General features: G+C 52.0%; 13 protein-coding genes across 13 annotated transcripts; 8 read left to right on the forward strand and 5 right to left on the reverse strand.

Annotated features, from left to right (window-relative positions):
- Positions 1-316: 316 nt before the first annotated feature.
- On the forward strand, positions 317-1,427 carry IAQ61_009094 (uncharacterized protein; the record flags this gene model as incomplete). The annotated part of the gene is made up of 3 exons (XM_003836718.2): positions 317-552; positions 896-976; positions 1,134-1,427. The coding sequence occupies exons 1-3, from the start codon at positions 334-336 to the stop codon at positions 1,425-1,427; spliced, it is 594 nt and encodes a 197-aa protein (XP_003836766.2). The 5' UTR covers positions 317-333.
- A 1,229-nt stretch (positions 1,428-2,656) lies between these two features.
- IAQ61_009095 (uncharacterized protein) lies at positions 2,657-3,908 on the reverse strand (the record flags this gene model as incomplete). Its single annotated transcript, XM_066098254.1, has 5 exons — positions 2,657-2,659; positions 2,797-3,647; positions 3,698-3,757; positions 3,811-3,838; positions 3,885-3,908. 5 exons carry the CDS (start codon positions 3,906-3,908, stop codon positions 2,657-2,659), a joined length of 966 nt encoding a protein of 321 aa, XP_065951893.1.
- A 1,054-nt stretch (positions 3,909-4,962) lies between these two features.
- Positions 4,963-5,981, forward strand: IAQ61_009096 (uncharacterized protein; the record flags this gene model as incomplete). The annotated part of the gene is made up of 3 exons (XM_003836720.2): positions 4,963-5,191; positions 5,279-5,300; positions 5,363-5,981. 3 exons carry the CDS (start codon positions 4,963-4,965, stop codon positions 5,979-5,981), a joined length of 870 nt encoding a protein of 289 aa, XP_003836768.2.
- A 396-nt stretch (positions 5,982-6,377) lies between these two features.
- IAQ61_009097 (uncharacterized protein) lies at positions 6,378-7,913 on the reverse strand (the record flags this gene model as incomplete). Its single annotated transcript, XM_003836721.2, has 2 exons — positions 7,794-7,913; positions 6,378-7,720 (listed from the first exon to the last, which is right to left on the reverse strand). The coding sequence occupies exons 1-2, from the start codon at positions 7,846-7,848 to the stop codon at positions 6,378-6,380; spliced, it is 1,398 nt and encodes a 465-aa protein (XP_003836769.1). The 5' UTR covers positions 7,849-7,913.
- A 213-nt stretch (positions 7,914-8,126) lies between these two features.
- IAQ61_009098 (uncharacterized protein) lies at positions 8,127-9,497 on the reverse strand. The gene is made up of 2 exons (XM_003836722.2): positions 9,299-9,497; positions 8,127-9,238 (listed from the first exon to the last, which is right to left on the reverse strand). Exons 1-2 carry the CDS (start codon positions 9,374-9,376, stop codon positions 8,639-8,641), a joined length of 678 nt encoding a protein of 225 aa, XP_003836770.1. The 5' UTR covers positions 9,377-9,497; the 3' UTR covers positions 8,127-8,638.
- Positions 9,498-9,708: 211 nt separating this feature from the next.
- IAQ61_009099 (uncharacterized protein) lies at positions 9,709-10,159 on the forward strand (the record flags this gene model as incomplete). The annotated part of the gene is made up of 2 exons (XM_066098255.1): positions 9,709-9,970; positions 9,996-10,159. Coding segments are annotated over 2 exons (426 nt in total), but the record flags the coding sequence as incomplete, so codon positions are not given.
- Positions 10,160-10,346: 187 nt separating this feature from the next.
- Positions 10,347-11,114, forward strand: IAQ61_009100 (uncharacterized protein; the record flags this gene model as incomplete). Its single annotated transcript, XM_066098256.1, has 2 exons — positions 10,347-11,059; positions 11,108-11,114. The coding sequence occupies 2 exons, from the start codon at positions 10,347-10,349 to the stop codon at positions 11,112-11,114; spliced, it is 720 nt and encodes a 239-aa protein (XP_065951895.1).
- A 232-nt stretch (positions 11,115-11,346) lies between these two features.
- Positions 11,347-11,583, forward strand: IAQ61_009101 (uncharacterized protein; the record flags this gene model as incomplete). Its single annotated transcript, XM_003836725.2, has 1 exon — positions 11,347-11,583. The coding sequence occupies one exon, from the start codon at positions 11,347-11,349 to the stop codon at positions 11,581-11,583; it is 237 nt and encodes a 78-aa protein (XP_003836773.2).
- A 290-nt stretch (positions 11,584-11,873) lies between these two features.
- IAQ61_009102 (uncharacterized protein) lies at positions 11,874-12,404 on the forward strand (the record flags this gene model as incomplete). The annotated part of the gene is made up of 1 exon (XM_003836726.2): positions 11,874-12,404. One exon carries the CDS (start codon positions 11,874-11,876, stop codon positions 12,402-12,404), a length of 531 nt encoding a protein of 176 aa, XP_003836774.2.
- A 1,002-nt stretch (positions 12,405-13,406) lies between these two features.
- On the forward strand, positions 13,407-15,451 carry IAQ61_009103 (uncharacterized protein; the record flags this gene model as incomplete). The annotated part of the gene is made up of 4 exons (XM_066098257.1): positions 13,407-13,539; positions 13,613-13,717; positions 13,811-15,199; positions 15,255-15,451. The coding sequence occupies 4 exons, from the start codon at positions 13,407-13,409 to the stop codon at positions 15,449-15,451; spliced, it is 1,824 nt and encodes a 607-aa protein (XP_065951896.1).
- Positions 15,452-17,172: 1,721 nt separating this feature from the next.
- On the forward strand, positions 17,173-18,816 carry IAQ61_009104 (uncharacterized protein; the record flags this gene model as incomplete). The annotated part of the gene is made up of 1 exon (XM_066098258.1): positions 17,173-18,816. The coding sequence occupies one exon, from the start codon at positions 17,173-17,175 to the stop codon at positions 18,814-18,816; it is 1,644 nt and encodes a 547-aa protein (XP_065951897.1).
- A 485-nt stretch (positions 18,817-19,301) lies between these two features.
- IAQ61_009105 (uncharacterized protein) lies at positions 19,302-24,185 on the reverse strand. Its single transcript, XM_003836729.2, has 4 exons — positions 22,758-24,185; positions 22,472-22,684; positions 20,583-22,336; positions 19,302-20,526 (listed from the first exon to the last, which is right to left on the reverse strand). The coding sequence occupies exons 1-4, from the start codon at positions 23,512-23,514 to the stop codon at positions 20,443-20,445; spliced, it is 2,808 nt and encodes a 935-aa protein (XP_003836777.1). The 5' UTR covers positions 23,515-24,185; the 3' UTR covers positions 19,302-20,442.
- Positions 24,186-24,315: 130 nt separating this feature from the next.
- Positions 24,316-24,627, reverse strand: IAQ61_009106 (uncharacterized protein; the record flags this gene model as incomplete). The annotated part of the gene is made up of 1 exon (XM_066098259.1): positions 24,316-24,627. One exon carries the CDS (start codon positions 24,625-24,627, stop codon positions 24,316-24,318), a length of 312 nt encoding a protein of 103 aa, XP_065951898.1.
- Positions 24,628-25,849: the final 1,222 nt, after the last annotated feature.

Consider the following 25,849-nt stretch of genomic DNA (forward strand, 5'->3'; position numbering starts at 1 on the left):
CATGATCTCTTGTGTGCACCATCTTGCCTGTCACCCTGCTCGCTTGTTCGCCGCTCGATCTACAATGTTCTTGGCTATCTAGGTGGCTGATTAGCTGCATGATATACTAGCACTGTGATAGAGTTAGGCAGAACCATCTGTGTGTGGATGACAATCATTTAGATGGCACAGGGCGCCGCGCTGCACAGATACCCATTAGGTCGCTCAGCAGCAGCTGACGGACTGATTTTCTATTCGTGGAAACTAAAAGGGAAAGGTTCCCAATGCTACTCTAGTTCAGTGGTAGAGAACGGTAGAAGGTAGTAGCACCGTATAGGATGGCGACAGGGAACGATGCGAGATGGTGTGTCAGACCAGCTCGGGACGGGTGTGTCAGACCAGCTCGGGACGAAGCAAAAAGTGTGGCGACCGGGCTACCAGTACTGGCAACTATACCATGTTCGTGCGTGTACCGAATGTCAAAAGTCAAGCCGAATACTCCGGTCCGAGAAGAATCTACCAAAGTTGCTGATCTTATATCAATCGGAGCGGCGATCGTGGCTTGAAGGATGCGTTCATTGATGTTCGCCAAAGTGCAATGATGTCATTGTTGTCGATACAAGTTTACAGACGTGCATTAGGTAACCTGTTAGGATTCAAAGTCCAGCTAACATGAACATCAGCATATACCCCTGAGTGACACAGATCTACGGTAATGCGCTTACTGGCAGGGACCATCGCAGATTATTATATGCCTCACAAACGATCTGTCGATCCAGAAGGCTTGGCCACGTTCAAAGACAACGAATAGTAGTACGTCTAGATACACCACGCCTCTTTAGGTATAAGAGCATACTAGATCCTTTTCTTCCCATGATTTGATGTTCCAGGCACCTCAGTTTGCTGCCGAAGGAAGCCCATGCGCCAACAGCCAGCCAAAGCCGCGGCCGCAATGCTCTCACTGATTGACACTAATTCTGAATGGAGTGCCGTACCGGTAAGTTTTTGATCGAAGGACACACTGCAGAACAGCACATCTAAAAATCGACATACGCGTGACACCTTGAGTCCTGTCCTTTGACATATCTTATTAAACTTCTGGTTGTATTGGTACTGTTTGGAAACACCGACTTTGCTCTCCTGGTTTCGTCCAGATAACATTCTCAGCCGAAGTCGTTGATAGAACTCCCTCACTGTCCGAGCGTGCTCGCATATTCACCTTGAAGTCATGGGCCACTTCAATCAGAACTCCCGGAATTCCTCGGACGTACCCCGCTTTTGATGAAGGTCCTGCACAAAGCGGCAAAAAGGCTCAGCTGCGTGTTCTAGCTCGGTCAATGCAGGCTGTGCTCGTGCGGGGGGAGGCTACACGGGTGCCGTATCAAGATGCTGTGCTCCTCTCACTGGAATCTTCCGTCTCCTCTCATAGCAAATCTGGAGGGACTTGAGCTGGCTATCTCCACATCCTGCAATTCGTAGAGTCAAGATATAGGAACTCTAGTATCCTGGAATCTTGAGGCATGTTTTTTTGTGATTTCTATAATCTTGTATCTTCAACTGCACCCTTGCTTGCTAATGTTCTAACAACGAGCAGCATTTCGAGGGTTCTGAAGACACGAATTGAATTACAAATATGAAAACTCAAGACGCATGTATCCACGTCCGCTGGCGAAAGGCATTGCCAACCCAAGTAGCCAGTGGTTCGATAGCTGTATAGAGAAAGAGAGCCTGGCTATGCTGTAGAACTTGGTGTTTCTGTATCAAGCAAGCCTGATGGTTAATACAACTATGGCAGCTAAAACTGACAATACGACGGTGCAGGTTGTATTGAATTGATTACGGAATTTAGCCTCACAATAGTTTCCTAACATTTTGCATCGCCTTCCAACCTTCACACCCAAAGGTCCTCTAAATGCCTTTGAAACTAGATACCTGACGAATATCATCAAGGTGTCATAGTTAGATAGCATCGTCTCTCCGTATCTTTTTGTACAAAAGTCGATGAGCGAGTACCTGTGACGGCGCAGAATATGTGTTTGTGTGCTTTGATGTGGGCAGCATAAGGATGACGAGAGGGTGGTATGTGAGTGGGGTTGGTGCGCCGGAGGGGGGTAGTGTAGGGTGAGCTTGGGGGTGTTCGGGCTATGGTTGGAGCTGTTTGATAAGTGATTGAAGGTATATTGGGGATTCTTTTGGCAGGGTCGGATTGGGTTCGATATCTTGTAGCTTTTACATGGGTGCGTGGGATGAAAGATTGAAGCTCTCCAGTCTCTCTCGAACTGTAAGTAAGACGTACGGTATATTACTCACAAGTCTTGCGAAAAGAAGGGAGATGCCACAGTGATACCATTAGCGAGCATTGTGTCTTTCTAACATTTATATATATATATCGTTATTCATTACCATAACCATAATCTATACCTATTCCCAAACCCCAAACTTTCCCATTCATCGTCATTCTCAACCCACAAACACAATACTTCCCCTCCCCTCCCCCGCAATCTTCGCCGCCATTCTTCTATTCCCCGTCACAAGCGCACAAGGCACAATCCCCGTCGCACAAAAACACCCCAACACAACAGTCATCCACTTCCACCCCACCGCCTCCATCAACCCCCCCGCCGCCAACGGACCCAACAGCCCCGCAGACGCAAGCGCGCAATTCATCAGACTGAAACTACTAGCATACAAATCACACGCCATAACCCGCGACGTCTCCTCCGCCACAAACGAGCACTCGGCCCCCAGTGGCGCCAGGAAGAGTGTCACAGCGGTACCCGCAAGCGTTAGCAGCATACAGAGGAAAATTTTCTGTACCTTAGTATCGTGCTCGACGAGCCGGAGTAGGATTAGCAGCGGCGCGGTGGCGGTGAAGCCGCTGATGGCGATCCAGCGGGCTCCGAGGCGGTCGGATAGCGCGCCGGCGAGTGGTCCTGCAAGGGCGGGGATCACGATGCAGAGGAAGAGGAGGCCGGCTGGGAGGGCGGTCCAGTGGAAGTGATGAGGGACGAAGAGGGGAAGGGTTGCGCAGAGCGAGGCGATGATTGTTTCGTTGATGATGAAGACGCCATAGAGAGCGGCGAGGAGACGGAGCTGGCGGAGGAGCGCAAGGATACCTGGGAGGCGACGGGATCTTGGGGTCTGGTGAATGTTGGGCTTGGAGTCGTTGGTTGTTGGACTCGAGGGGCGGGAGGGGATGGTGATGGTTGGTAGCGGCTTGTGCTTTTCAGTTTGTTCAACCAGGGTTGCGGAGCTATCCGTAGTTGCGGTGAAGGTCATGATTGTCCTGAGTCGTTCTTTCATAGTAACGCGGAGGAGGATGTCAAGGGCACCTAGGCCCAACATGATGCCGAAGACGGCGTTCTTGCCGGCCTGGTCATAGACGATGCCGCCGAGAAGAGGGCTGACGATGATACCAATATTATTGCAGCTCATGGCTGTGCCCATCCATTTGCCAACCTCTTCTTTATCGATGGTATCCACCAGAACTGCGAGTCCAACCGTGTAAAGGATGGAAGAGGAGAGGCCGTGGAGGATGCGACTACACATCAACATTGCAATGTTGGTGGAGGTACCGAAGAGGATACTTCCCGCAGTGATGAGGACGATGCCGAAATACCACGGTAGTTGTAGACTTGCAGTGCGGTCGACGTACCATGCACATAGTGCTGAGTCCACTTGGTCAGCCATTTTACGAGTATTTTACCAAGAAACTTACGAGCACCGAAGAAATCAGCTATGGAGAAGGCAGCAATGACGAGTGAAGTCGTGAGCTGTACTGTTTACAAATTAGTCACTTTCCTCGTGGTCAATCATTGGCAAAGTCCCCACCATTATTCTTGATGAGCAGATTTTCGTCCTACAGTAGAAACGGCATAACAGGCGTGACAATGCCATACGTGAACCCATCCGAGAACATAGCCACACATATTGTGAAAAGTATCAGAGCTCTCGAGTTTCTAAAAGCGCTCAAATTTGACATGGAGAAAATGAAGAAGTATATTGAGAAATTTGTTCGTCTGATGATATAAAATTTTTATGGCAAAGCAGTGATATAACCCAGAATACATCTTGGCAGTAACGAGGGTCTCCTGGTTACCCAAACAACACGTGGAAGCTTCGTGCTTCAACCGCATGGCGTTGAAGTGTCTTTGATTATTCGGGGCGGCCGCATGAAAAGCATTGTAGTCCTGAAAGGAGTAGTTTCAGCTGCGCTCGACTAGCTTTCGAAACTTTGCTAGACGTAGTGTAGCGAGTCGGGGCTACTGTTTGGGACAGCGCAGCGCAGGCTAGTCAGAGTCTCCAATTTTTGGCCAGACCAGACGTTAAAAATTGGCTGAATGTGGAGGTCTCTGGTAGGAAAAGACGGTGTCTGACGTTTGACTTGGATTTATTCGGTTGCATATGCATTACATGTATCTAGTCGTTAGCTCCCACTTGAATCGTATCCATTAAACAACAAGGCCTGGGAAACATTAAATCCATACTTCGTGCCTACAAGAGGAATTGAGCAAAGGTCAAATCACAATTGTGGTGTCGGAGCTGAGGTAGAGATGCGCCAAGGCGAGGCTGTTCAGCTCCACCATTCTGGCGGTGTATGCGTAGCTTCGAGACCTTCAAGCCACAAATACGCATTGCATATATTAGGGATTGGTGTGCGGAAATAGTTCGATGGGACTCTCAATTCAGCACAGACAAGCGCGCGTTAGCTGAGCGGCAACTGACGGGCGAGACCGACGACTTTGTGGTGCGGGGTGCATGCGTATGTTCTACTTGATCCAATAGTCACTGAACAGTAGTTTTGTAAGCGTTGACGATGTATCATGTGCTTTGTTATGCGTATCAGACGAGAAACATATATCTCGGGAGATCATCCTGTTGTACCTGTCGATCATTAGGTACCAAGTTCAAGTCGCTTTTCACACTCACAAATCTCCATCTCCAAATTTCGATATTACATCTTGTCATAGTTTTCATACCATCATGGCTCCAGGACTACAATTTGATGAATCAGGAACCTCCACCGGTCACGCCGCCCAGGAGCAAGAAAAGTCCACGAGATCCTCCCTTAATCCTTGCATTGCAGAGCTCGACTGCTCATCATACGGTGACGATGATGCCCTCGTTGCTGATATAGTCGCGGCCTTGAAGATATCTGGGGGATGTCTCGTTCGTAATATGTACTCTCAAAGTACACTTGATACAATGGAAGGTGAGATTTGACCATATATCCAATCAACACTGCGAGCGGCGACAAAACGCGAAGACTTTGTGCCATCATCAACAAAAATGGTCACAGGTCTTTTGAGCAAATCGAGAACGTACGCTCTATCAGTTGCAGGCAACAAGATCTGGCATCGTGTTTGCGATGAACTTTTATCAGTCAATTGGCCGATTCCTGGCATGGAGATGAAGCACGTACCAGCATAAGCAAACCTCAGCTCTCAACTACCATCTCATTCTCGGTTGGACCCGGAACAAAAGCACAAGGGCTCCATCGCGACGATGACATTTACCATACGCAGCACCCTGCAGCTCGTTCACACCACCTGGGACAAGACACCGTGCTCTGCCTCTTCCTAGCTGGTAAGCCCTGCACCAAGCAAAATGGTGCAACCCGCATTGTGCCTGGGTCTCATCTCTGGAACTACACACAGCCACCACCTTTATACGAAGCTTCGCCAGAAATGTTTTCACATGCTGAGATGCTGCCTGGCGATGCTTTCTTTGTGCTAGGAGGGTGTTATCATGGCGCTGGTGAGAACACGACAACAAATGAGGAGCGGCTAGTATACGCAGCATTTGCGACACGGGGATACCTGAGACAAGAAGAAAGCCAATACCTTGCGAACGACCTGAAAAAAATCCAGGAGTTGCCTTTGTATATTCAGCGTTTCGCTGGCTTTGGTGCGCGTAAGCCATACATGGGTTGGGTTGATATGGAGGAGCCTGTGAAGCTGCTTAACCCAGAACTTGAGGATGAAGAGACACAATTCTGGTAGGATGCTCGACCATGAACAGCACGAGCCATTTTCGGGGTGCTAGGATGCGGTCATCGTCGAGTGGAACAGAGCGCTTAAGGGATGAAGATTTCGTTCAGTTTGCATGGTATGGCGCCTTATGGAATGTATGTATTTTGCGGGTTATAATATTCCGGAGTAAATACTTGAGAGTAAGACAGGCAAATCCAGATGGAAGAAGCCAACGATACCCGCTAGTCGAACAAGTCGATTAGGCAAGCGTTTTTAGAAAACCACTAAATGTCAATAATAACACCTCTATAACGTCGCAGTCATTCTATTGTCATGTCTTCTGCGTATGAACTCATAATTCAATCGTCCCGGACGCCTTCTCACACGTTCTTAGGTCATGCCTACACAACCCTCGTAAGCGAGCGATCATTCGAGGACCTGCTCTAAAATTTTCACCTGCTCGAGCACGGCACGCTTGCTGGTACCACCTGTCGAGTTCTTCAGTTCCACGGCTCGTTCGTAATCCAGGCATTCCAGGACATCGTCGCCTAATCGCTCATCAATCCCCTTCAATTGTTCCAAGCTCAGCTTGTCCATGGGGACGTTTGTGTTTTCCGCCAACGCAACAACACGCCCAGATACGTGATGGCCCTCACGGAAAGGCACGCCCTTTCTGACTAGATAGTCTGCGAATTCAGTCGCCAACATCTCGGGTGTCAACGCTGCGTGCATCTTCTCGGGGCTGATGGTCATTGTGGATAGTACACCAGTGGCGATCTGAATGGAATCGCTCACAGTCTTGATGTGGTCGATGAGCGGTTCGACAGACTCCTGAAGATCCTTGTTGTATGTCGTGGGTAGGCCTTTTATGGTGACGTACAAGCCAGCCATGTGTCCAAATGCACGACCACTCTTGCCACGAATCAGTTCAAGAGAGTCTGCATTCTTCTTCTGTGGCATGAGCGAACTTCCGGTGGAGTATGCGTCTGCTAACCGCACATAGCCAAACTCCAGACTGGAATAGATGATCAAATCTTCAGCCCATCGGGACATCTTGAGCATGAGGCTCGAACCCCATTGTAATGTCTCGAACACAAAATCTCGATCTCCTACAGCATTCAAGGAGTTGGTGAGCAGACCTTCAAAGCCTAATTCCTTGGCCACGGCGACTCGGTCAATGTTGAAAGGGTTTCCAGCGAGTGCGCCGCAGCCGAGAGGAGAGCGATTTACGCGCTTTATGACTTCTCGGAGGCGCTCGAGCTCAGAGGCCCAAGCGGTGGCATGCGAAAGAACCCAGTGTGACCAGCGGATGGGCTGTGCTTTCTGGAGATGTGTGTAGCCAGGCATCAAGACATCTATTTCCGCCTCTGCCCGTTGCAGTGAAGTCTTGATCAACAGCTTCAGGTATTCTTCTAGCGTCCTCAATTGTTCACGAAGCCACAGGCGAATGTCAGTGGCAACTTGGTCGTTCCTGCTCCGCCCTGTGTGTAGCTTGCCGCCAATTTCTTTGCCAACGATCTCGCTTAGCCTTCGCTCGTTGGCTGTGTGAATATCTTCGTCGTTCGATTTGACCTCGAAGGTATTGGATGCCCATTCCTCCTTGATCTGTGCAAAACCCTTCTCAATGGCAGCAAACTCGTCTTGGGTGAGGATGCCGGTCTTTGTGTTGGCGCGAGCAAAAGCAATTGAGCCTGCAATATCTTCGGCGTAGAAGAGGCGATCGTACGGTAGGGAAGCATTGTACTGCTCCATGACGGGGTCAAGGCCCTCTGCAAAATGGTCAGCATCCGGCTACGTGGTGGGAGTATTGCCAGCGTTGTATGGGGCATTGAGACCACTTACGCGTAAATCGACCTCCCCAAAGCATGTTCTCTGCTACCTTCTTTTCTGATGCCATTCTGTTCTACTACTGTGAAAGTTGAAACAAGGTTGGTGTTGTGACTGTTCACGCTCAGAGAAAAGATATGACGCTCCGCATCGGCGGCAAGGGTCCGCGATACCGGTAGCGCTAGCCATCCCACCTTCTCCACAATTCGCTTGTTCCCCAGCCTCTAACACTACCACCGTTCAACTCTATATAGTCTTTCGACCTCATTCACCAGAGGTACCGACATTCCCATTGCCAAAATCCCGAGGAAATCCTGGTATTGCTCGCGACTCTTGGTGGATATGACCCATGTTTCACCCAATTTACCCGTTCTGCATCATCCTCACCGATGAGCAACTTGGCAGTTCGGGCTAGGTACTGTAGATGTCGAATTGATCGCAAAAGTGCCGTGGCAATTTTACTGGTATTTTAACAAGTGAAAAACCTCAGATTTCATTGCAAAGACGATAACTAGGCCCATGAGATCCCGCTCGACTGAAGTCTGATTACAGTTGCTGGTGTTATGAGCACCCTGGGCTATACTAACTATAACACGGCCTACACCAGGCTAGACTAGCATACCCGAAATCCTCTTCGCCAATGCGTTCCTTCTTCCTTCAAGTACAGATGGTATTCTTCTGACATGGATGATAATGGAATTGAGCTCCACTAGATGCTACCTCTGTCCTAGCACAAGAGCTTTCAGGCGAGTATGTGGTCTTGAGCCAGTACAGTTCCAAAGCTCTTTGAACACTGAACATAGCGTATAGTGATGGGAGTCTGGTTGGTCTCGAGTCTCGTGTGCGCGTATAGCTTATGCTCAGTGCTTCCTTGCATCCTTCTCTTTCTGCTTCTCGTTGATCAGCTCGTCAAGTCTCCAGAAAGATGTGATGCCCTCCACAAAGCAGGTGCCGACCCACTTCCACCACACTGTATCCAGGAATGTACACCCATGCCTGGCTAATTTTCTCGCCATCAAGCCAGATTCAAACAGGTGAATTGGGACCATGATTGTTAAAACAAGCCATGCAGTTCTAGCGACAAACTCAGCAAAAGCTGGAATCGGGTAAAGAAGCGTCTCATAGAGCAGCGATCCAGGCTTGAAGTTGGCCGGCCGGGGCAGGAGCAGGTAGCACAGCAGGCATTGAGTGAAGTTCCATAGATGTCCCAACTTGACGTAGGCAGGCACGAACTTGGTGATTGTAATATCGCTGCGGCCTAGCACGTGTAGAGCGTCTTTGTCGAGTTGCACGAGGCGCTCACGTGCTTCGCGCATTGCCTTCATAGGAGGGTCGAAAGTGATGACGGATTCCTGGCCTCCACATTTGAACTTGATGTGATTGAGGTCGATGTCGGTCATTTGAGCATCGCGACTTTGAAGCATGGACGTGGAAGCATAGGCTTCGACATAGCGACGGATCTACGGTGCACAATAAGACACGAATGGCCCTGTTGCTAACACGGAGTGAAGAGCACGTACGGAGTCGTGGTGGTCAGCATTCATATGCTTGATGATTCGCTGTTTCGCGGCAGTCTCTTGGTCTTGAGGAGTCGCCATGCTAACAGAGACACGATTCAGATTGTGTCGTACGTTGGTGGTGTCAGCTTCAGGTATTTACAAGCAGATGATGGGTGTCACATGGGAAAGTTGCACCCACTTTCTCTGCCAAGCCTCGCTTCATCGGGAAGTCCGGATCAACGGTGACCCCTGCACGACTTGCCACGGGTCGCTTTGCCTCTATGGATTGCGTCTTCAATACTCTAGCACAACGGTTCTTAGACAAATCAAACATCGGCTGCGTACACTTCTATTCTAATGCCTGATGATAGGAGAGAGTGTATCATGGCCATCATCAATACCGCAACGTTCATCACCTGATACACTAACAGAGGTTTCGAGGCCAAGCCCTTTGCCGATGCCATGTCATCCCGTTCTGGCAAAGAACAAACCCATCTTATGATGCAAACTTCGAAACACCCAGCCCCAGAGGCGTTGATGTCGACCCTGTTAAGCTGGCGCATAGCTCGACTACTCGCTGGAAAGTTGGCCGGCAAGTCAAGGTCCCAACGACCAGTCACAGGGATTCGACGTCGAGGTATGCCAATGACCGGGAATTACTGTGGGTAAACCGATCCACCGTCGATCAGAAGTGTGAGTAAGACCCACGTCATACCAGCAAATGCCACCATCTTGGGAACACAGGGATCACGACAAGTTTCTGCAGCCCTGTGGGACGGGTCTTCTTTACATCTGGCCGCGCAGGCGCGGGTACAGTGCAGTGCTCACTTCACTGTAGGTGCCACTGTTGCGTCAGTCTGCATGGCGGGTGGCTTGTCTTAGGCAGGGGTTGTGGGCACCTTCAATGTTCAAACCGGTTCCAGTCCATGTGCTGATTTTCTCTTTAACAAATTGCTGCGCTGTCTTGATTTCCTCTGTATACCCTGAAAGTACCTTCAATTTGCTGCATCATCACTTGTTACCAAACATACACCGTTTCCTTACCCATATCTGAATACCACAGTACACCATGGCGGACACCACTGAGGAGACGAAGCAGTCCATTTCTGGAGAGGGACAGGCTGATGCCAACGCTTCCCTAGGCGCAAAGGGCAGCGCAGAATCATCGAGTAAGAAAACCGAGAAGAAGACGCCGAAGAAGCTGGGCGGAAAGAAGCCTCAACAGCAGCCCACTCCTGAAGCCACTCCTGCCCCCGAAAGCGACGGCGAAAAGGGAGAAGCTGAGCAAGAGGACGCAGGGCGAAAGCAAACCAACGGCGATGCCGACGATTCTGACCCAGAACCTCAACCAGAGAAGTCCAAGTCACAGTCGAGGCGCCGCCAATCTCGTGGCCGTGGCCGACGAGGCCAGGATTCTGGCGCTGAATCAGATGCTCGATCTGATGTGTCGCAATCTGGAGGCCGTCGCAACCGACAGCGCCAAAAGAAGGGCGGAAAAGGAGGAGGCCCCCTTGACGATATTACAGAGAACGTACCAGGAGGCGAGCTTGTTGGCGGTGCTGGCGACATGGTTCAAGACACTGCTGGCAAGGCTGTCGGCTCTGTTGGTAACACTGCTGGAAAGGCCCTTGGTGGTCTGACTGGAGGTGGTAATCAAGGCCAAGAGGAGGAGGGCGGCGGCAAAGACGGTGGCGAGCAACTGCGACTGCGATTGGAGCTCAATCTCGATATTGAAATTCAATTGAAGGCGAAGATCCACGGTGATCTTACACTCGGATTGCTGTAAGTTGCCTTCTCTGCTTCCAGATATATTTTACTGACTTCTCTTAGGAACTGAGCCGCACACGACGATCCAATGCATAACGCAATTTCTTTCACATTATCATCACAGAACCGAAGTTGGGAATCTAGGACTCTTTTTTTTGGCGTTTAAACTCTCACGTAGTGTAATTATCTATCTGCACAGTGCATGGAATCCTTTAAGCCAATGCCAGAAGAACTTGAACTGAGTTGACCAAATGTGACTTGAAACATCACCTCGCCAGCGGAAAAAGCGGCAACCTGACCACATGCCCTCATTTAGTTCTACCTCGCCTAGAGAAGCCTGCCTGTCTAAGCTCACGCGTGGAGCTAGACCCGCCGCCCCGTTCCAAGGTCTAAGACCCGTTTTACTGCCAACTTTCGGCTACGTTAAGTCGTCGTCAGCCGCGCTGCCACCCCTTGTAGCATCCACCATCTCTTCGCAAACCTGGAAGGCTCACGTTGAGGTGGCGCTGACATCCATCGACACATGTGGAACCAGATGACCGATGTAGCGGTGACGTCAACTATATGGGTCCCTTTTGCGGATGCGTTACCAGGGGGTGCACCGTCAACCAGCGGCGTCATGCTGCGTGGCTGCAGCATCCATGTATCAATTTACTAAATCTTGATTTTGAATAGCCAGGCTGGTTTCGTAGGTTACCTCGTGCACTCTAACGTTGCCCTCTTGTGCGCCCATCCTGTACTTGCTGGTTCATTTCTCAACCCCAACTCAAACGACTACAAGTCTCGACCAGCAAACCTTCACTTCCCTCGCAAACCCGTCAACCGTTAGATGATAGCGAGGATACCCGAAAACATGGCCGACAAAGATCAAAACTCCGGATCGGACTCTGAGCCGCACGAGCGCACGACCATGCAGCAGGAGAAAGCCATCAACAAGAAGAAGCAAGAGAAGCGGGAAGCCGGCCTGCAATCCGCACGTTCACGGTCATCCTCCCGTCGTGCCCGTCGCGAACGCCTCCAAAAAGCCCAAAGAGACGGCAAATACATGCACACGACATCGCTCGAGGCCCTCGAGGAAGCCGACGCAAATGGTGACCTTCAAAAGATGGGCATGTTTGAGCGCATCGGGCCCGACAGTACGTCCATGGACGGACCGGTTACACATGCACGAGCAATGAGGGGTGAGATTCCCATGCGTGGCACCGACCCAAACCAACCACACATGATGCCACCAAGTACAATGGGAGGAGGCAGCGACCTCAAGGACCAGGACGGACTGAAGTTGACGCTCGAGGCGAATCTGGAAATCGAGATCGAGCTGAAGGCGAGTATTCGCGGCGATCTCACTTTGAGCTTGTAGTAAGTCTACCCCTCCACCTCGTCTTCGCTTACACACCTCCACATATGCGGTACGAGCGAAGACGACGGTGGTCTCTCTCTCTATATCTCTCTCCTACGATGCAAAAGATTCTGGCTCAGACGCTAATTGGCATGCTAGCCAATAACAATCTTCCCTACATCGTTTCTCTAGAGAGATATAAAGAGAGAGAGGCCACGTATTGTTTTCCGCGCCGGTGCATGCATTGTGGACTGGATTATTTAATATTTTTTTCCTTGCTTTTGCCGCAGTTACCGGCAGGTCATAGTAACTGAACTTAACAGTGAATAGTGCCTAATCGGATTCCGTGTTCCATGATGTTTTGGGGCTCTCTGCAAGCTCGGTACCGAATATCGCAGGCATTCCCTCCCTCAAACACGGAACGAGCAAGCGTGTCCTTTTCCTATGACTGGCAGCGTTCAGGAGTTTGGGTATTGATGATAGGATTGCTTTTTTGAATTCGGTAATGCGTGCCAAAGACGAAGAAAGTGTGGAGCAATACGATCCTCATGTGTGGTCGACCACTGTTGCGCGCTCGTCGTGATTTGAACCAGTGTTTCAGTGAAAATATGTCTATTGATAGTGGCTAATATACATAGGGAGGCTGCAAAGGTATTGTTCGTACCAAACTAGAAGTATGCCTTCTTCAGCTGCAGTCCAATAACACACATTCTGCTGATGTTCGTCGACCCATGGTAGCAGATGAGGGAACGAATCAAGGAAATTGGCAAAAGTAGTTGAGAGTGCCCTGCAGCTTGTAGGGGACTTACCAGGAAAGAGCCATCATCACGAAGTTCTAGCTACAAGCACTTCTGTATGTGCGGCAAACATCCAATATTTGCATGATCTTATAATGGATTCCCCATATCCTTATATTTCCTCATACCTCTCTACAGATCATCATACTTCTCTTTACCTCACGATTTTCGCTCCTTCTCATCTTCACTTACTCCTCATCTTTGCATACCTCTCATTCAAGCGATCATGACAAGACTCAGCAAAGCCAAAGATTCCGGCGGGAAGAAGACAAGGTGTCCCGTCAAGCGATATGATGGCGAGAGGGCTCAGAACAACCTTTGGACGCGATTTTGCAAGCGTGCAAAATCCCTCATGAGCAGTACGTTATGTGTTTCCAGTACTCCTTCATGAGAGACGGCTGCTATACCATGCTAAAGCTAACAGCTCCTCAGTTCACAGTGATGAAACCGAACCCAAGCGTATTCGCATCATACGCACACTGGAGAACCTTTGGCAACGGTCAACTACGAAGAAGAAGTCGTCGTTGCAAGATGACGGTAAGTGCAAAGTACTTCGTGCAAGCAGTATATTCTACGACGCTCGTAAAGCAAAATCACTTCCACCTACTGCGCAAGCTAACAATTCTGCAGCCATGGAGGCTGCATCTCCCCATACCCCGACGCTTCCTTTGGAGGAAGCCGTAGAAAAAGTGATAGAACAGCTCAACCTCCTGGCACTCGAAATCCAGGATATCAGACAGATGCAGCAGGCAGATAGGGCTTTGGCCCTTGAAAGAGCGATACCTGAGAATACTGGGCCGGGATCTGCAGCACAAACCTGCATCACTCCTGAGATCAGGACATCTGATTCTGCCAGCTCCTCCGATCCAAACACGGCGTCGTCTTGTGAGGAGCATGATGAGATGGCTGAGAGCGCTTCGCCTGCGCAATCCACACAGGGCCCAGATGCCGATAGCCCAGGATCATTGACTGACGCTAGCACTCCTCCAAATGCAGAATCTTCCTCCACGTCTCCCCCGACTTCGCCTGATGTCAGCGATGAAACGTGGCTAGAACCCCTTTTCGACGACAATCATAGCCAAAAACTACTCCACATGATCGAACAGTTCAGATTCACAGACCTGCTCGATATTCACTACATCAAGAACCTCCCAGATCTTCATATGCGTGTCCAGATGGTTTGCAACAATATGTTAAACATTTACGGTGATTTAAAGCGGATCTGCTCTATATGGTTTGAGTTTACCAACGAAGCATCCTCTATTGCGATGATAGAAATTCTCGAACCGTGGAAACATATTGGCACGGAAGCTACCATCAAACTATGTGAGAATTTGCGGCAAGGCAATCAATTGTACCAGGAATGGCTTGACTTGGTAGGGCATCTCCGTGACGGCGATGAAGAATATATGGGCCATGATTGGTGGGCAGAGTATGACAAGAGGTTGGCGGAAATTGGGGATGTGAGAATGGAGGAGTTTCTTACCCAGAGTGATGCGGTGCAAGATCGCTACTCGGGTCGTGAACAGGATAAAGTCCATGACAACGAAGCCCCTGGAAAAACTGGCCAAACTGGCAGAGAACAGTCTTCATCTTCAGGACTTGTTCATCAAGACGCTTCTAGCGTTTTTCCCTCTTCACAAGATCAGAGCATATCCCTGGAAATCGAGCCAAGTTCAGATCTGGACAGCAGCGCTCTTCAAGATGCGGTGCCGAGACCTTCCAATGAAGAACAGACCAGAAGTACGCCCGCTGAAACTATTTCCCAACCTTCATCAGAGCTAAGGAGAGAAAGATATCCGTTGAAAATGCATCATCATGAGGGAACATCGCTTCAGCCTCCGCCACGCATGAGACTTGCAGTGGCCAATTCGAGGCCCAGATCGCATACCGCCACAGGACTCGCGCCATTGCCTGAACTACAGGCGGTGATTTCTTTCGAGCCATCACAATATGCCGACGTGAGTATCGCCGACTCTCCAAGGAGCGAATACCCTGGTACAGACGGCGTAAGTTCCGGTCAGCCAAGCGTACCTAGAGGCCAATGCAGTCGAGACTAGACAGAGAATGCTAGCCATGCGGGTTGAAAAGACATCGAATCCTCCTCCCACTGCTGCAAAACCATCTTCTACCGCTGCCACTCGTCTCTCTGACCAAGAAAATGACGAGTCTGCTTCTTCACGCATGTACGGATCGGCATCGCTATCCACTCGGATCTCAGACGAGGAGCCAGGAGAGTCTCCTCAAGCTCATCCCAGAGCAGAGCTCTAGACCGCGTAAGTAGTTTACAAAGAGGCGGGGAACAGACCTTCCCATGCGCGTTCGAAGGCAGGTGACTTGGTACCAGTGCGACAAGGGGGCCCGACAACACACTAAGACGGCAGATGCGGGTGCGCGGATACAGATGCAGATGAGATCTATGATGTATTAGAGAGAGCTAAGACGATGCGAACGCAAATGCCGTGGTGGATATGAGTGGGCTCGATGGTTCTGGTGTTTGCCAGAGTGGAGGACGCGTGGTTGATAATGCGGCGGGAGCTAGCAGTGTGCAGCATGCAAACTGCATATTGATCCAATGGTATCTCTCTCTTGGACTGCAGCTATCGTCACCGGGCCGTTCCTCTTGCTTCATCCCCACTATGGTTCACGATGATCTTGAATTTGGTTGGGGTGTTGTTATGTCTCGGAGATGGCGTTTTGATCCTGAGAAGAGTCAAACACTGCTCACCCATCTAGTAATCACGTGGATATCAGAAATTGACGTAGTGGCATGTCCTTCCTTGGTGTCAGCAACAACCCCATGTAGCGTTACCCTACTACTACAGATCCCACGTCTTTCAAATATCGAACATGAACAATACCATTATCAGCTATAGTTGAAGATCTGCAACCATACATACTCCTCATCGTCACACAGCGTCACACAAGACCCGCCTCCATGGCGCGTCCGCACAACCATCCTACCTCGTATTTCCACGCTGTTGTACTCGTCCCGTGCGTCACGGAGCTTGCTTTTCCCATGGCCATGACTCTACAGCCGGCCTCGGCCGTGCAAAATCACAGTGGCTGCCTGCATTCTGCGTGGACCCCCCGAGCGAGCGTCTCTTCCGAACCGATCGACGGCTGGGAATCTTTCTTGCTGGAGTGTAGCGTTACGCATATCCTGTTGCGTCATGTGTGATTGAGACATTTCGATCAGTGTTGAGGAGATTTGAGATGTGCTCACCGCTTACCACGCAAGGATATTGGGAGTGTACGACTTCGCTTTGGTGCTGTTGACCTACATCCCTGTTACAAGTTCTGAGACCTGCGGGTTTCAATGCTGATTGTCAGCCTCGTTGACATGTGCTTGTGTAGGTTGGCTGTCGATTGCCCAATGCTACTTTGCCCAAAGTACATGCTTCAACTTGATATACCGCGCTCTGCTGTCCTTGCATAGCGTCTACGCGTCCCCGCAAAAAGCCGTGCAACGCCAACGAAACGCTCAAACTGCTGCTGATGATGACGATGCCGCAACTCGGACCCGCAGGTGGACGATATCTGCAAAGGTTCGTAGTACAACCTCGCAGCTCTGCTCCCGAGATTCACCGCAAGCATGTTGCAACACCGACCCACTTAAGGCAAAGACGAGAGCTCGTTCATATTCAGCACATGGTTTGCGACCCGACTCACTGTTTGCTGGATCGTATCTCCCTTGCCTCGCCCTCTCTTTCTCTCTTCACACGCCCGCGGTACTGGGCACAGCCCACTCTTCCGGGTGTCAATACACGGAGCCACGTTCTCGTTCCCCCCCCCTTTTTTTTTGTTACTACGAGCCGCCGTCGGGATTTCATGTGGGTTTCAGCCTCGTGTTTAAACGTGGGCTGGGATACGACTGCTACTACTTGTATAAACCATATTCCACGACCGCACTGGAGGATACTTTGGTTTTTCCCAGCGCAGGATTTCACTGGCTAGTTGTTCAACTTTCGCTATCTTGGATGATATTCCCGATGCCGCTGGTCAAACTGCCACCACAAGGCCCGTCTTCAAATGACTCTCATGCCTCGAAGCGCTGGCAGACGCAGAATCGTAGACGCACCCTCCAGACGATCAGCGAACTGACAGTGACGGATGGACCCCCGCCCGACTTTGTCTCTTTCCTCGCAGCCAAGCGCGGCGAGGAGATTGCAAAGATGGCAAGGAAAGCGAACAAGGCCAGCAACAAAAGACAGAGTCTACCCCAACCGTACTGCACCAGTCCTACGTGTGTTCAGACACAGACTACCATGACCACACCGTCCCTACGATCCTCAACATCGCACCACTCTTTTCGGGCCCATGGCCCTGGGACCCCGGACTCGAGCAGGTACGAGGCAGGCTGGAATGCTCGAAGAGAACGAGCACGGGCTCAACAAGCGCAAGATTTCGTCAATATGAACGATGTCCATATCACATCTCGTCCACACCAGTCCCAGCCTTCTCCCACCACACACCGACTTCCCATCCGCTCCAGCCAAGGAACCCCCATCTCATACACCACCCATCACCACCAACACCAACCTCAACACCTCCTCCTCCGCAACAGCCGCTCCATCACCGGCTTCATCCCACCCACCGAAACCGACACCCCCACCCGCCACAGCACAGACTCCACTTCCTTCCAATCCACCCCATCCAACCCAATCCGTCGCTCCCGCTCCGGCTCCTCCTCCTCCCACTCCTTCACCTCATCGCAAACCACCCCGCCCCTTCCCCCCATATCCCCAGCCCCTCTCCCACCCTACTACACCACCACCCCATCCCACCCCTCCCGCCCCCCCTCCTACCAACGCTCCACTTCCCTCCCCTCAATCCGCATCGAACGCCCCCGCTCCGCACCCTACGACCACCTCCCCGCACCCCGCATCGCCACGCTTCCGCGCGCCCAGAAGCGCGACTTCGACGTCAAGCGTGCGCGGCAGGAGAGTCTTGCGGCGTTGACGGCGGCTGCGGCGTGGGATCGGGGGTCTGTGGGGCCGGGACGGTATCAGGGGGCGTGGGAGCAGCATTGTGCGTATGTTGATGACGGGGTGAGGCAGCGGAGTGGAGGTGTTGGTGTGACGGCGCGGGCGAGGCCGCGGGCTGTTCATGCGCGGTCGAGTCCTGGGGGAGGGTCTGGTGGTTCTGTGGTTTATATGCCTCATACCGGTATGCCTCCTCTACCTCCTTCTCTTCCTTCGGCCCTGCAGTCCCATTCCCATCCCAATACCGCTCCCGCACCCGCTCAACGCCACTCATCCCGCACCCACCGCCTCGACCGCGTCCGCCGCGCAAACGAAATGGAGCGCGAGCGCGAACGCGAACTACGACGCAGCCAGCTCCTCGCCACAATAGATAGTCTGCGTGTCGCAGACGCAAACCCAAACCCAAACCCAACCCCCAACCACACCCACACCCACACCACCGGCCCCAAGACCGCGCAAAAGCGAGACAGCGTGGTATTCAAAGATGCCAAGACCCCAGGCGTCCTGTTCAAAGAGGACGGGGGCTTGTTTGTGGAAAAGGGGAGGCAGGGGGAAGACGCGGGGGTAGGGGGGGGGAGAGAGGAAGGGGGAGAGGCGGGATGTCTGGGTGGGTGGAAGAAGGGGTTGAGGGGGGTTTTTGGGGGGGTTTAGGGGGAGGGGGGGATTATTGTTGAAGGTGTGATGTGATGTGACGCACTGTACTCTTCTATAGAGGAAAAGAGAAAGAAAGCGATATCAGTACAATAGGTACAGTACTAAGATCCCTTGGTCTCCTACGTCGCCTAGTCCGTAACGTCTGGTGCCGCAACGTTGTTAAAAGGGGGAGTGGTGTTGTATATGGTGGGGAGGTAGTGCGTGGGGTGTGTATTGGGTGAAAGGGATGAGTGTGAGGTGTATTGGATGATGGGAATGAGTATAAGGGATCAAGTAATGAGTAATAACGAATAAAATATTAAGGAATAAAGTAATAACGAATAAAGTTACCAGTACGAGGAATAGTGATAAGAAATAAAGAATAAAATAATAATAATAGTAAATCAGGGAATGCATGGAAAGTAAAGCAAAAAGTACAAAAAAGTACAAAGTAAAAAAAAACTATACAAAGTAAAACAACCCCCCCCCCCCACCACCTTAAGCCACAGTCTTCTCCAGACTAATTGTTTTGGTCTCCGCCTCTCTGTCCGTCTCTTCAGAGCCGTCTTTTTGTCTCTTGGCCAAGAGGCCGGGTATCCAATGACTGTGGTTACAATCATGGCTTCGTTACAAGTTAAACCTCATGTTCACACACGCATGGACACATGTGCACACACACACACAACTACCCTCTCCCGCGCACCAACTCTAGACAAAATAATCCCTTGATATATTCTCTACTCGCTCCTCCACTACACTAACCACCACCCATCGCCCATCCTCCACATCCACCACATCCAACTACCCCACAAACCCTCCCCACCATCTCCACCTCCCCACGCCCGCAACTTTTTTCTCCTCCGTACCCACGGGCCCCCAAACGAACGCCATGAAATCTCCTATTTTCCTTTTTGCCAATTATCCCTTTTTCTTGTACCCTCCCTTGCCCTTTCCCAGCGCCCATCTCTAGCGCTTTGCTTCGCGGCCGCCGCCAACAGAGTGCGCGCGCGTGTGTGTGTGGCTTTAGTATCGGGTATCCAATTCCAACTCCCAAGTCGCCACTAGCGATAAATGAGTTACAATACGCCCAAAAACAACAATAGAGAGAAAAAAACATAAAGAATCAAATGAAGACGACAGGATTATAGAGGTACAGAGGTCGGATAAGTAAATCCATGTGCCATGGATGGACAACAAAAAGAAACGTGTGCCAACAAAATTCAATCCGAACAAGGACGTGATCGGGACCCATAGATGACAAGTGGTATATAACGCGGAAAAGATGTGGTGATGATATGTCAACGAGCAAGGAAAAACAAAGCCAACGCCGAATGGTGGATGATAAAGAGGTGAATGTATGTTTAGGTGTGTTGGACAGTATGAAATGTAGGACTGGAAATGTCGTGTGGTGAGGTACTACTGACGGGTGGGTGGTGCGTGAAATCCGTCAAATGCGGACATAATTGCTCGAACTCGCTGCAGATTGGTAATTCTGCACTGGCGGCAAAGAAGGCAGTGACAAACGCGCTAAATCGCAACCACAAGACTTAGTTTCCTCGTCTATCAAAAATACAAAGGGAGGAAAGCCAGGGACAATGTGGGTAAATGTGGACGTGAAAATTGAGGGGTAAATGGAATGAGGCACTAACGCTCTCGGAACCATTTGGCAAATCTGCCTTTCTCGTTGGCACCGGGCGCTTCGAGATGGGTGCTACGCTCGTAGAGGTCCTGTCTCTCATGTCAGCTTCCCTGTAACCTTGAGCCGAAAAAGGCGTAATACTCACGTCGTCGTCTTTGTTGACCTTGACATCCAACACCAAGTTACGCACTTCCTCACATTTTTGCCAGTTTGGATAGGGCGTGCCCTGCGCGCGCTGCACGCCCACAATGACTTCGCCCATAATCTCAAACTTGCGCCAATTGATTCTTTCTTTGCCCTTTACACCACTCGGTGGCGGCTCCCTGCTATCCCTTTTGCCCACTACATGCTCAAAAACGTTGACGCCGGGGTGCGGGGCAACTGCCGAGTCTGTCTTCCTCTTGTCACCAACAAAAGTCGAGTTTCCTTCGGCAGCAGAAACAAGATCGCGACGATGGAGGGGGATATACGGTATCCGTTCGCCAGAACTGTTCTCCCATGCTAAGCGATATGCGAAATGGGACTTTTGGGGGCCCATGAGGATGTCGAGTTTGAGGAAGTCATGGGCTGTTGCTTGAGGAATGAGGTCGCGAGTCGCTAATAGACGATGCACGGCCGTGCCTTTGATACCTGCCAGAACAGCGCCGAGGGAGTTGTAATTGTTGAGCTTCCGCAGTTGTCGAGCTATCTTCATCCATTTTTCCAGCATCAGGGCTCGGTGTTTCGGTTTGTCGCGCATGAGGACGTAATTTGTGACGAGGTAAGCAATGTGGTTGAAGTGTTCCGTCATTCGAGTCACATTCTCCAAGTTCTTGCACTTCTTCTTCTCTTCCGCACTCAGAGTAACATGTCGTATTATATCCCGTGGTCGGACAGAGGAGAACATGATCCAGTCCATTCTCGTAAGCTCTCGAGCAATCGCTTCGTCGGATTCATTCATCAGTTGATGCCACTGTATTTTTGACAGGGGCTTGATGGGATTGGGCTCTAGTTGCCGAGCCAGCCGCTCATTCCTCTCCACCTGTGTGAGTAGGGCATGTGATGAGCCGGCGGAGGTGTGAGTTGACAGTGATCCGCCTGTCACACTACTCCGAGCGACCGAAAGACGATCCGAGCCCATGGACATGTGGCCGATTGCTCTTGAGAAATCGTCGTCATCAGAGCACTCGTCCAGGACATTGTTGTGAAAGGAGGGGAGTTGGTCGCTTTGGGCTCGCTGACGATCGCTGCAAGCCCAATCCGTGTCATCATCCTCGGTGACCATTTCGAGATCTCGCAGAATCTCCGTGGCAGCGACTGAGAATTCACGATTGGATGCCAGTCCTGTAGCAAACCTCCGTACCAGGCGGCGTGTGGTGGGGTAAGCAAAGTCGCCAGGGTAGTACGCTACCCATTGTTGGAGGACAGCAAGGTAACGTAACTGTGCGATGATGCGAATCATGGGCAGCACTTTTTCCAGATTGGCCTCTTCGAATCGTTTCAGAATGGCTTCCAGTAGCTGGCCTGGTGTTGCAAATCTCCGGTACAGCGCTAGGAATATGGCAACGAATTTGGAGTCATTTTTCGACATGGGTTGCGCCAATAATCTGTCGACCAACTGATCGAACGTGTAGCCATTCTCGTCCGAGGGCAGCATCGACATGATGCTCGGCGCGTGATCCGAGTCCTGGCCATCCGAATCCTGGGAGTCGTAGCCAGGGGACTCGTCCGCGTTGAAAAAGGTCTTATTTGCGTCACTCGGTTTGTAGCGGTGGCCTTTGACCTCAGTGGTACCACGTTGATATCGGACAGAAATCTCGGAGCTGGCCCGTTCATGCTTTCTCCACATATCCTTCTGGGTGATGGATTTTACCGCCGAGGAATTGGCGCGTCTGCGAGCCATTGACGCTTGGGATTGTGCTATAGAGCAAGGTCAGCATGATAAGTTGCGGGGGTTGGCCTGTATTTGCGGCCATGTTTATATTAGTGGGGGAAAATGCAAAAAGGGATCATCTTTGCCGAATGTGGAGAGGGAAAAGAGGATTCAAAACTCACGTCGCTTGGCCGCTATCGCCGCACGTGTGATAACCGAGAAGCATGCTCGGTGCGACTCCGGTGAGGATTCCGACGTTTGAAACACGTTGATATCGCCAATGAAGGACTTTGCCTTTTGCTCGACCACGGTCGGATCGACTTCACGGTGGGCGGGGTGCTGGTCGCATTTGCAGGCGGCGAGGATAAAGGGAAGGTGTGCCTTGGAGAGGGTATCTGCCGAATTCGTTAGGCAGCTGCTCAGACAAATAAAGCCAGTCTTATGCGGCTTGCACGTGTGTGCACTGACTTAACGTTTCAGGGACCTGGGACAAGCTGTCCTGGTTCGTGACATCATAGATGGCAATGGCAGCGTCCATGCGCGGGGTGGCGATGTCGTGTATGGTGGCCGGCCACGCGATGGTGTTGCGTTCGCCTGCGTGCAGGTCGTCCATGGGCATTTCGAGGAAGCGCACCATGTAAGGGGTGCCGTCAATCGTCCACTTGCGCACGCAGTTACTTGACGCTGTTGTGTCGCTCAGGCCGAGGGCGCGCCGTATAAAGGTTGACTTGCCGGTGGCGGGGCCGCCAATGATGGCGATATTGATGTCTTGCATGGTCAACGCAGAGTCGCTGTTGGCCGAGCCCGTCGAGGGCGCAGAGGGTGCGTCGTCAGTCGACTGGCGCTGCTTCATGTGCGAGGGCGAGAGCGGGCCCTCGGTGTCGCTCGACGAATCTACACCGCTGTGCTCGGGCTCCTCCTGGGTGCCCTCGGGCTGGGGGAAGTGGTAGCGCTGGAAGAAGGCGTCGTCTGCAATCTCGTCGCCGTCCTTGTCCTCGCTGTCATGGTCGTGGTCGTGGTTTGCCTCCCTATCGCTGCCCTTGCCCGCCACCTTGGGCACAATGGGCGCCGAATGGGCGCGGTGCTTCATGCCTGGCCGCTGCTGGGCCGTGACAGCCGCGCAGCTCTCGCGCCGCAGCGGTTGTGTCGACTTGGTTGCGTTGCCCTTGTCGGCGCGTATGGCCGGGACGTAGTGCGCGGCTCTGCCACAGCCGACCGCGGGCATGGCAGTGCGCCTGCTGCTTCTCGTGCCGAATCGGGGGCGTGGAGAGGGGGAGAGGGGGAGGACGAGGGGAGGAGGGAGAGAGAAAGTGGGGGGAAAGAGGGGTTCAGGCGAGGATGGCTCCTTCACTCAGCGACGAGAGCCGGTGGTGGCGGTGGCAGCAGGCGATGGACGGTGCGACGTGATGGCGGCGGGCGTCAAGACAAGCCCCACGCGCGATTGGGACATTGGGAGAGGCCGGGCCCAAGGTGATGGCGTCCAAGGAGAGGAGGAGGAGGAGGAGGAGACGGAGGAGGAGGAGTAGACGGAGGAGGATGAGAAGAAGGAGGAGGGAGGGGGAGGGGGAGGGGGAGGGGCGGAAGAGGGGAGGGAAAGAGGGAGGGCACAGTTGTGAAGGGTGAGGACGGGGAGGAAGTAGGTAGTATGTATTACACGATTACGAGCAGTGGTTGCAGTGGGTGGCCAACGTCGGGCGTCTGGGCGCGCGGCGGGACGGAGCGTCGTCTTTGAGCCGTGGGCGATGGCGCTATAAGTGTGGAGCCTGGAGGTTCTGGTGAATGTACTAGAGGAAGGAAGCCTAGGAGATGCTATGGTCTTGTAGGTACGCGTGCGAGGTCTCCCCCAGGCGGGCAAAGTGGGGGGGGGAGGGATGGGGCGGAGGGGGAGAGGGAGAGAGAGATGAGGGTTGAGGGTTGAGGTTCAAAGTCCAGGACGACGGGTGGCTGCCCTCCTCAGCAACAGACACACGACGACGACTAGGTACTACGACTATGACTACGACTATGACTACGACTACGACTACGACTACGACACAACGAGACTTTTCGCTACAGGGTCTAACCATGGCTGCCGGACACGCGCATGTAGCGAAAGCTTAGTGCCCGTGCCGCAAGACACCAATTCACCCTCTCCCCCCTCTTCTCGCTCCTCTGCCCTCGCCCCCCCCCCTTGTCCCAACCCATGCAATTGGGAGCTTGTCGTGAATGAGCGACGTTTTCTTCTCAACTCGTTCTTCTTCTTCTTCTTCTTCTTCTTCTTCTTCTTCTTCTTCTTCTTCTTCTTCTTCTTCTTCTTCTTCTTCTTCTCTCCCACTCCCCAATCCATACGCGGAAACATCAACGGAAGGCTAGTGCCTACTCAGGCACTGCCACCATCTCGATGGGGAACCACGGTTACAGCGCCCTATGCAAGTCTCGGTAACCTTTTCCCTCCCCCTCCCACGCAGGGCTCCAGTGCCTCCACCCTTGGGCAATCTTAGCATGCAGCAACAGTGCAACACCCAGCGCCCATGGCCTGATGGCAGCAGGGAGCACCAGGTCGCAGCTCGGCATGCTTGCCAGCCATACATGGTAGATACCACAGTACATCCATACACGGAATCGGTACGGTACCTTACCACAGTCCATACCCGTGCCTAGGAACACTTGACTTGCACACTCAACCAACAGCCCTCACACCTAGAGTTACTCTACTCTACTCTACCACTTACCCTACCTAGCCTTTCCAAAGCCCCCTCCCATTCTGCCCGATTCCGCGGAAGTCAACAAGACAACCCGCGCGGGCGCCCGCTAGGAATTGTACTTGTAGCACACCCAAACCCACTACCCATATCCGCGCTGCATTCGGCCCTGCTCTCAGTTATTGTATCGTCTCTCCTCTTCCCTCTTCCCCCCCCCTCCCCCTCCCCCTTTTCCCTTCCGATTGGCCCCGTAGATCAGCATGTTGGTCGACTCTGTTCCTCCCATGCACAGAATAGCACAGGCGAGTCGCTCGCAGATCCTTACACCTTTGCGACCAAAGCCTCCCCATGGCCCGCGACCAAAGCGGAACCCTCGGCCGTCGATCCTTGTGCACTGTACACACTCTGCCATGGACGAGCATGCACTACTTGCATGGTCCTGTGGCACAGGCTGTGTACACGCTGTATATGGGCTGTGTGCAGGCTATCCTGCAAAATAGGTACACGGAGTACTCTACACACAGCTTATACTACTCGACATGCATGCTACAATACAACACGCACAAGTCCAGCATTCGTGCGGAATCCAGCCGCAGTCTCCGCTTCCGCACCAGCATCTCAGAGACGACATCGAGTCTCTGGGCAAAAGTGGCAGGGCGAGGGTCAGCGACGCAGCAGCGATATAGTCTTGGATCTCCTGGGATCTCTCGCCTACCTACCTGGTCCTACCTATATCACACGTACTAATTACCCATCTACCATATCGCCCATCTACCTTGTGTACCGTACTGTACTCCACAGCGGGGTATAAGCGCGACGAGCGAGCGCTTCGCCCCGTCGACCTATATCTGTGTCTGCTATATCCGTTCCAGACCATGG

Source organism: Plenodomus lingam, assembly GCF_022343315.1.
Source record: "Plenodomus lingam strain CAN1 chromosome Unknown contig_5, whole genome shotgun sequence".
NCBI lineage: Eukaryota > Fungi > Ascomycota > Dothideomycetes > Pleosporales > Leptosphaeriaceae > Plenodomus > Plenodomus lingam.